The sequence below is a fragment of the Silene latifolia genome, chromosome 9 (genome assembly GCF_048544455.1).
Source record: "Silene latifolia isolate original U9 population chromosome 9, ASM4854445v1, whole genome shotgun sequence".
Lineage (NCBI taxonomy): Eukaryota > Viridiplantae > Streptophyta > Magnoliopsida > Caryophyllales > Caryophyllaceae > Silene > Silene latifolia.
In genome coordinates this window covers 6,990,806-7,001,314 of record NC_133534.1, presented here as the reverse complement: position 1 = coordinate 7,001,314, position 10,509 = coordinate 6,990,806, and the positions used below count along the sequence as shown (strand labels likewise).

The following is a 10,509-nucleotide window of genomic DNA, read 5'->3' as shown; positions in this document are numbered from 1 at the left end:
GAGAATGTGGGGTCACAAGTCATAAAAACCACAAATAATAGACTAATAAGGAAAGTGGAAGAAGTTAGTGAATTTGCCATTTTCGAAATTATGGAAGATCTTAGTGAATAGGAGGGAGTATTTGGAAAATACAAGTAAGAATTTAAAACAAAAGGTCAGCACCGTACTATTTGGAAAACTCCAATTGTAAATTACAAGGACATTGAATTGATTACTGACCCAACACAACAAGTGATTAGTATAGTAGTTAAATGTGGTAATCAAATAAATTGTCACACAATAACATCGGCTCAACCACTCTTTGTTTATCGGTTAAAATAAAGACAGTTAATTTGTTTTAAGATATACTTTAAGATAGTTATATTTATTTTAAGAGTAAACATGAGTGTTATTTTCTATGCATGCTTGTTTTGTCTCATCCAACTAGAGCTGGCCAAAGCAACGGGTCAGCCTGGTTTGACCCGTTATTGGCCATGTAAGGCCCGCCCAATTCACAGACAGACCCGAGTTCCATATATCCAGCCTGACCTGCCCTGGCCCGTTTATTTTAGGATTTTTTAAAAAAAATAATATACATGCGATGCCTGCCAGCCCGCCCCACCCCTGGCCTGGACCGGGTCATACATCCTACAGCCCGCCTCTCCCATGGGTCGGTTCAGTGCCTAGCTAAGTGAGCCCAGCCCGAGTACAACCCTACATCCAACTAATCAACTATGTTTGATCTATCTATTTAACTTGGTTTTTGTATTTAAGACGATATGCGCACTTTTTAAACAAAAAGTTGTTAAATAAAGAAGTAACTTTCAAATAATTGTCTTCATTTATTAAATTGGTTTATGTTCGGAATGTATACATTAAAAAAAAGCTTTAAATAATGCATGGAACACACACTCTCGTTTTTGCTTGAAATTAAAATGTCGGTCAAGGTCATGTGACATGTGGGATGAGCTAATGCTAATCCGTTGAACATTGGCTCAACTATAGAATATACGGAGTAACTGAATTTGACCTTCGTCTATCTATTGATTGCCGGATATATTTGACATTTTTAAAACATTGATTCAAAAATTGATCTTGATTCTTTAGATGGTTGTGATGACTACTAGAGTACAAAATTTACTTTGTTTAAAATCATCTTAAACTCATAACTTTAAGTAACAATCCCTAGATGAATTGCACAATATCCATTTTACAGGTCAAGTAAATCAAATAATATAGCAAATTAGTTAAGTTATATTTCATTTTAAAACCTAAGGCCTCGTTTACTTGCCCTACAAAAATAGGTGAATTGGAAAATCCTATGATTTAGAAAAATGGGAGATGTAAATCATGGAATTTTTTTTCCATGAATTGTTAACTCCTCCATAATAAAGGGTTTGATTATCTACTCCTAGTGGGTAATTGAAAATTCCTTTTGTCAATTCAACTCCCACGTGTTCACCAACAATATATGCAAGATTTGAAAGGAAAATCACCTCTTTCATTCTCCCCTAGTCCCTCTCATCCTATCCCCTAGGGAGGGGGAATGAGGGAAGGGAAAGGGAGAGAAGAGAAGGGGAGGGGGAATGGGGTGTGGGTATTTGGATACAATTTCTCTCCAAATCTTGTCTATTATAGAGAGATTTTAATTAGGTTTGGAGAAGGGTAATTGGATCCCTCCAAATCTCCCCCTCCATTTTCCTCCACACTCATTTGCTATCCAAACAAGGAATTTAAAATTCCCTATTCTCCCTTCCTTTATTTTTCCTTCAAATCACTCAATCCAAACACCCCCTAAAAATTCAAATAAAATTTTATACTGGAACATTATGCCAACACGTCATCGATAAACCATTTTACTCCCTCCCATTCAAAATAAACCTCCCTATTTCCTTTTCCGTCTATTCACAATAACCTCCCTATTTCCTTTTTTGGTAAGTGTTTGTGTGGTCCAAATTTAATTGTATGGTGGGGTAGTGTATTTGTGTGGTTCAAATTTAATTATATGGTGGGGTAGTGTGTTTCCTTAATATTTGTGCCAAATTGAAATGGGAGGTTTATTGTGAATGGGAGGGAGTATTAGTTAGTGTTAATGCAATTCAGGGAACGGTCACCCATTAATCGTGACGTTATTTTATACGCTATGGAATATCTACGTACAACTTCAAAGATATACAAGTTGGTCAAGTCTTGCACCCAAAAAAAATTAGAATAACTAAAATGACCTAACATGTGTAAGTGTGTAACACAATAATACTTCGTATCTGGAGTACGCTTTAGTTATACGGATATTTGTAAATTATTATTTTCAATCATAATGTTTATTTGAATTTTTTTTTCCAAATTTTCGTATGCTCATTTTCATTTGAGTTATAGTGAGTACAATAATTATTGTTTAGTGGGTTCTACAAATACCCTAGAAGAACAATAATTGTATTTTCAAGGGTAAAAGGTCTAGATTACATGTTTTTTAGGAGTGGTCATATACTCATATTTATACGCTTCTTTTCTAAGGCTCGCGTTCTAGCAATTTCACTGCTGATAATAAGTGTTTTCTAAAAGAAAATAGAAAAACAAAACAAGTAGACGCTTATTTTTTTTCTCTCGTTCATATAGCTCAATGTTATTAGGGGGACGATTTGACTTAAGAATAAGAAAATAAAACAGATCAAATTAATTTGTTGCATGATTTTGCAAACTACCAAAAAGTAAAATGTTAGTACTAACATTTATTTTAATAACCTCGTATAAAAAAAAGAATCTTTTGGTAAAATTATTAAGTGATCATTTATCAGTAAATATTTTTTAAGATGATATTATCTATCGTAAGTTTAAAACAAGTCAAATATATTTATCTTATATATGTAATCGGTATAATAATTAGTTCGTCTTAAATTTCAGACGGATAGTGTCGTGTTGGGTTGAGTCACTCCTATTTGATACCGTCAATGAAATGATGGCCCAAGGATTCGACCCCCACGCGGCGACCCCGCCCCTTTTTACAATTATCTTATTCCCACCATAATAAACGGAACATCACCAACAAAAAGAAATATAATTAAAAAATTCCGTATTTTTCTGTATTTTCTTTTAGGTACACGTCATTTTCCCGCTTTTTCTTCCCCCACTATATATAAAAACCGTCTCCTCCCTCATTTTCCACTACACCACATTTCTCTCTCTATCACCTACGTATTTCTCTCTCTATTTTTTGCATTATTAATTAACTATTATAATAATAAAATGGATGAACTGAGTCACAAGAAGCGTTCCCGAGTCGACTCATCCGAGTTAGTGTCCGAGTTTGAGTCGACGAAGGCGAAGAAGATGAGGGATCAGTTACTGAGCTTACTAGACGACTCGGACACGGTACCGGATCGTGACCCGGTGAGTCAGAATCACGACCTTGACTCGGTTATCCGGAGCTTCGAGGAGGAGATTTCCGGGTCCGGATCTAGCTCTCCTGCGGCCGACCCGATTACCGTTTTCGACCTTGAAACTGGATCCGGTGAAATTCTCCCGGATGTGGACGAGTTGACTCGGGTTGGAACTGAGTTACAGGGAATTGGTGAGTTGTGGGATTTTCAAGACGATTTACTGAGTTACGACCCGTTTAGATTCGGGTTGGATAATAATACGGATAGCGTTGCTAATGTTACGGGTGAGGTTGGTGGCACGGAAAATGGAAAAGAGTATGTGTCGTTGGATGGGATATTTGACTATTCGGATGAGAATTTCGGGTCGGATTTTTCTTGGCGTTATGAAACGTTGCCCGCTTTATGAGTTTCAGGTTTTCGGGTCGGATTTTCTGTAATTTAGGAACTCTTTTGTAAATTAAAAAAAAATATATACGGTAGAGATATTATACGAAAAGAAAATGATGGATGTTTTTTTATACTGGTGCCTTTAGGCAACAACCATGTCTTTTCTATTAAAATTAGAAATCCCCTATCTATAAAAGCTGAAGCATTTAAAGCTTTCTGATTGATTCCTCATTTTTAGAGAGTTAAAAATCTTTTATTTCATATGGGACCCCACCATTTTCTCACAAGAAATAATCACCCTCTCCCCTGTTTATAATTTTTAAGGTTTCATATGGTTTAATTTCATTAATTAGTGAAAACTATATCGTTAATTATGCTGCATCTTTAATTATTCGAAAAAATTCTTCAAAATAATACTGTGTATTGATATGAATATATTGTTTTTAATGTTTTAAAATGAAAAAAACACGAAAATTGGTACAGCTCCTTAATTTCTACGGCTACAATTCTATCAAATATAGAAATACATGAAATCAACTATACAAAATTACAAATCCATATAATATTTACAAATCCATATAATATTTACAAATAAATTCTGAACATCAAGAAAATACAAATTGAAAAGTTACAAATTTATAAAAATATTCTGAATAAATTAAAAAATTACGAAAATGATACTTTTAAAAATCAGATCTGTATGACCTCAAAATTAAAATACAATACATTAACTCCAACTAAATTAGTTAAAATCGAAAAAAAAACACCTTTGATACCAAAAAAATCTAAATATGCGCTATTTAATACACCAAGAGTAGTTAAAAATCTCAGAATAATAAGTAAATCTCAGAATAATAAGTATAGATTTTATAGAGCCAAAAAATCGATACATTGGAGAGAAATATCATGGATTAGTATTTCATGTGGTACATAAATAAATATATAAAAGAATGTTATTTGTATGATTTAATAGAGTGTTAGATGTAAAGATGGAGTTAATAAAATATTTGAAAGGGGGTGAGTGAGAGGAGGGAGCCGACGGTAGTGAGGGAGATGTGAGAGTGTTGATTGGGAGAGAAAATTAGGTGGTGAGGGAGATGTGAGATTATGAGTGACGTTAAAGAAGGAATTAGGGTTAAATACTTAAATGTGAGACAATTAGTGTGGGGAATATATTCGGGGGGCTATAAGGATATTGGTTAAAATTGGGCTTTAAAAGTAAATGGGTTGAATTTGATTACATTAAAAATAAAGATTTGAAATAATAGGGAATGAGGGATGTCAGGTAGTCTTTGCCCGCATCGATTAATGGGTAGATGGTATGGGGTACAACTTTAGTTGATGGGTTGCGGGTACAAAAATTTCACCGTTTAGGTGGGCGGGGATGAGTTTTACGTCATACCCACCAAATACCCGCTTACCCACCAATTATTAAAAAAAATATACTTCGTATATTATCATGACTTTCTATAATATTCTTTATTGATTTTATTATTGAAAATCTTAAAATAGGATTATAAATATGAAAATTTACGGATATTTATAGTGATTAAAGTACATTTTATTTAAAAAAATATTGATAAAAATTATAACATAGGTGGTTGGTGGGTAAACATGGCGGGTACGACTCTAGATTTTCACTCAGTGGGGCGGGTACGGGTATGGAAAACCTGTACCCGCCGTGGGTGGTGGGGCGGTACCGATATGAGAATTACTTGGTGGGTACGGATACGGGGGAGCCTATATCCACCACCGCCCCGCCCCAATGACATCCCTAATGAGGGATATATGCGGTGTTCAAATTGGGTCAAATGAAAATGAGTGGAATAGGAAGAGAGTTTTATATAGTTCTTTTTTTCATTTCATTTATTTGTTTAGCTTTTATATTTTTTGTAAAAGATATTTTAATCATAGAAACATTAATGATCGCGATGGAGGTAGCAAATTTGTATAATAATGCAATATAGTTCGGTTGTATTTTTTTTTTTATCATAATTATATAGAAATAAATTGTCGGGATTTACGTACTATTTTTGTATTGTTTGCTATTTAAATCAAAATTATTATTTTTATTATAATTATTAAATATTTGGCAAGTGCTTCAAAACTATCTCAATTATTCAAATGGTACATTTATTAATACGTTATTTACTCATGTTCTTGAATATTCAATCCCGAGCAATTCTATCAACATAAGCTTAATTTACAACTATATTATTATTATTATTATTATTATTATTATTATTATTATTATTATTATTATTATTATTATTATTATTATTATTATTATTATTATTATTATTATTATTACTATTACTATTACTATTACTATTACTATTATTATTATTATTATTATTATACATCGTATTATGAGTTATTGCATGAAAATATTACGCCATAAATAATCGTCTTAAGTAACATATTTTGGATATAATAATTTAAAATTAAACACTAATAACTAGGAAAAAGAAGTATTTTTAGCTATTTGATTGGTGAAAACTAGCCGCTTTCTAATTCTTCAAAAGCGTTTAATGTACATAAGTACATAACTAATAATATTACATATCAAACACTTCCTTAATTCTTGTGAAATATTGTCAAACGATATATAAAATGAAACGAGAGTAAGAAATACTATATTTTGTTTGCTTTTTTTTTTAAATCAGCTCGTGCATTGTTTGCACGGGTGTAAAACTTGTGTTGGAATATAGACGTTTTGGGTTGAAAAATAAAAGGGAGTATCATAAATAGAATAATAAGATAATGAAAAGATGTACAATTAGTTATTATTTTTATTAACAAAATGAACATTTCTGTTTTTTAGTGTTAAAAAAAATAAACATTTCAATAGTATTATAGAACAACAAATCTCCCTTTACATAGGGCTTTTTCGTCTTAAATTAAGATACGAAAATATATTCCATTTACCAAAAAAAAAAAATGTAACCATCTTTCGATAAAAGCTATCAAAACACTCTTTAATCTTTATAGCTCGAATAATTTGTAGATAGATGTTCTATTTTGATAGTTTAATCAAGGATTTTTCCGATGTGGTATCTTCGCACTTTTAAGAATTTTACCGTTCTGTGTGATACTTTTATCTTTTGAAAACATCACTTGTACTCTTAACCTAATGAAAACTAATTAAAATACCCAAAATACTCTATTTCACCATCTTCAACACCAATTCGGAATTCATGTGCATAAGTAAACTGGCCTATAACTTAATGGATACGCACTCATGGTCTCATGTATATAACTCATTTTATCCACATTAATTTTCACTTATCATGATTGATTAGTATAGGCTGCTTTAAGGGACCGAGATTGGGTATTCGATTAAAACATTATCCAATATGTACCATCATCTCTTACTCATACTTTTGGATAGCGGAAATGCATATAATAACTTCCGAGAGTTATTTCAGGCACAGAATAATGCTAAGGGGACGAATCTTTAACTTTATTATCTATATCAACACTTCTTTGTGGCTTGTTTTACCACGGGTATATAGTTGATTCGGAAAAACCAAAAATTTAGTCCTTTAATGTAATACCCCAATATTTTATATATATATTCTTGCGTAGTTTGTGAGTAATTCATGAGTATATATAAGCTATGGGTGTTGGGTATGACTTATGAGTCTTATGTGTTATTGTGTATCGTTTTATGAGCTACTTGGGTGTTTAGAAGTTCGGTCTAGCAAGATAGTGGAACTATCAACTAACTTGTGCTGGGAGTCGTCCGACTTGGGTGTTCAAGTCGCACGACTTGAGAGATGGCAACACTGTTTGCACGACATAGTGGTTATTTGAAAAAGGGGTGTTCGGGTATGTCCACCGACTAATTGATGAAGTCGGCCGACTGGTTTGGCGTGTGACACCAGGGTGTCGATCGACACAATGAGGGATGTCAATCAGCCAATCCTTGATTGTTAGACTAGTTACAACATTGAGTATAAAACATAACGTCGACTTCATCTATTCCCTTTTGTCAGTTTCTGAATACAAACACACACATAAACCCTACCTCTATTGAGAAAAGGAGAAAGAAGAGAGGGAGCACACACGATTCATCTCTACCATCTAGCAATTTAATTATTGATCGTCGTAAGTAATCTATTATCATTCTTAATCTATGTAATTAGTATTAATATCGTAACTCGGTATGGTTATGCCCTAATCACCCAATTATAATTATTGATTAGACGGGGTTTTGAGATGCTTGATTAATCATTGGAATTTATACCGTCTAGTAGTTGATTGTATGAATTGTGTTTTCGTAATTAGGGCACGGATTCGTAGAGGATCGATTCTAGAACCTTGCTTGTCATCGTATTGCGGATTTGCCAACAAGGTAGGGATAGCCTACTCAACTAAGCTTTATCGCTTATTGTAATTTGTGAATTGATGCGTGTAAGATGGATGCAAGAACGTGGTATTGAGTTTGGGCCGTTAGGTCGATCGAACGAAGTTGGTGGTCGATCGACTTAGGGCGTTGATTTGGTGAATGTTATCGTGTTGTTTTATAATTCATTGCGTAATGAATTAGCATTTATTATTTATCGTTATTGTGTATTGCATTGTGTGTTTTGAGGCGCGGTGACCAGGGAGATGCGCCAAGTGTGGTGTTATGGGGCACGCACGGTGACAAGGGAGTTGCCATAGAGGTGTATTGTTTGGTGTTGTGACGGTATGGTGACCAGGGAGTTGTACTATTCTAATATGAGCACGGTGACTATGGAGTTCTGCCAAATATGTGATAAGGTGGTCAGTTGACCTGCGAAGGTAGGGACCGTAGACATGCGCTTTATATGATTTTGGTTAATTATATTTCTACTCTAATTTCGGTACTATTGTTCTTGTTGTTATTTATTATCGCAACTCAACTAGTGGTTGACGTGTTTGTGTCTTGTGTCAAATTGTCACCTATTTTCGGAGTGGCCTGTGTTGATACATTCAATAATTTCCGGTTGAATGGGGAGCCGTTAATAAAGCAGGTCTAAATTAGTAGATGTGCTTGGGGGATGGATTATCGCGACATGTCATGAAGCTTGAGTATGGTCTCACAAGTCATTAAACATTAGTATTTCATTTGAGTTTAATAAGCATTGTAAACCTTTATACTTTGGTTACTCGGGTTGGTTGTAAAGCCGTTTTGGCTTTTCTTTTAGTTGATGTAAACTTTTATTAAAGTACCTTTGATTGTTTATACTTTGCTATTCATTAGCTCGGTTTACCGAGATGATAGCACGTTCATTTAGCTGGACATGCCTTGTTAAGGCTCCTTTCTAGATGGAGGTGTTACACTTAAGACGAGGCAAATAGATATAAAGTTGCGTAACAAGTTGCCTACAAAATGCCAAAAGTTTTGTCTATATTATCACTTGTGTTAGTTTTTTTTATCCATTTTATAGATAAAACGGATATTCCCTCGTAAGCAACACCTGATGATATTTTATACAATTATCCCCGTAGTTTTGCACTAGTTTCCAACGTTTTTAGTTTATTTTATGCGATATTTCCTTTTTTTGCGGTTTTACTACCAATTTGTATAATTATTTGCAAGAGGCTAGTTTTGACACTAAAAGTCAAGGCTCTGTTTGACATGATATTTCAGGTAGCTTATTTGATCAAAGTTTCAGTTAACTGGTTTTTGCAAGTGTTTGGCAAGTAGCTTATTTAACCAAATAAGTTACATAGAATGAAATGTTACATAGAGTAACATTTGAGATTTCAGGTAACTGAAATAAGTTTTCTTCCATTTTTTAATCTTTCAATCTATAATATTAAATAATTATCGTACCCTTTTACGTCATTTATCAAAAATAAACTATCTTTTTAGCTAGTTTGTCAAACATCTTTTATATAATCAGTTAGCTTATCAGATACTCCCTCCCATCCAAACCAAAGGTTACATTTGACTTTATTACGCTTGCCGAGACGTGTTTTGTAACGTGAATATCTTTAGTTACACACTATTAAAATTATAAAAACTTGATATTCTTATAGCATTCATGACGATGAATCAAACAAGATCTCGCATGACTATGTTTTCTCTTATACATTACTAATAATACCAAAGATTCTCCACAATCATGAATAGTGCCAAAAAGTCAAATGTAACCTTTGGTTTGGATGGGAGGGAGTACTAATTTCCAGTTACCTTATGAGTTACCTGTTCAGGTTTTACTAAATTTTTTAGTTTTCAGCTATCTTTTTCATCTAATTTGCCAAACAGAGCCTAACTCCAGTAAAAAAATACTCGTATTAATTAGGCCCTGTTCTTTTGGACTTAAAGTCACTTAATATAAGTTCACTTCAGATCCTATAAGTTGATTCGATTCGATTCGAGATCCTATAAGTTCGATTCGAGATCCTATACCTCACTTAATTTAAGTTCGATTCGAGATCCTGAAGTTTAGTTCGATTCGATTCGATCCTATAAGTTCGATTCGAGATCCTATAAGTTCGATTCGATTCAGATCCAATAAGTTGATTCGAGATCCTATAACTTAAGTTAAGTTCGATTCGAATCTATAAGTTCGATTCGATTCGAGATCGAGATAAGTTTTAGTCCAAAAGAACAGGGTCTTAGAAGCGGAGCTGTTATTTGCAATTTCCGTGTTGAAAATGTGTGCTTGGAGCGAAACGCGGACTGGGAGAAAACAATTAGCCCATTAATCTACAAGTCCACGTAAAATAAAGAAAATTGTTTAATTAACACAAGGCCATGGATGAATGGGCCATGGGTTGTTCAACTCCT

At 33.5% G+C, this 10,509-nt stretch overlaps 1 protein-coding gene across 1 annotated transcript; it reads left to right on the top strand.

The window, feature by feature from the left end:
• Positions 1-3,131: 3,131 nt before the first annotated feature.
• Positions 3,132-3,974, top strand: LOC141598916 (uncharacterized). Its single transcript, XM_074418738.1, has one exon. It carries the CDS (start codon positions 3,223-3,225, stop codon positions 3,760-3,762), a length of 540 nt encoding a protein of 179 aa, XP_074274839.1. The 5' UTR covers positions 3,132-3,222; the 3' UTR covers positions 3,763-3,974.
• The last annotated feature ends 6,535 nt before the right edge of the window (positions 3,975-10,509 follow it).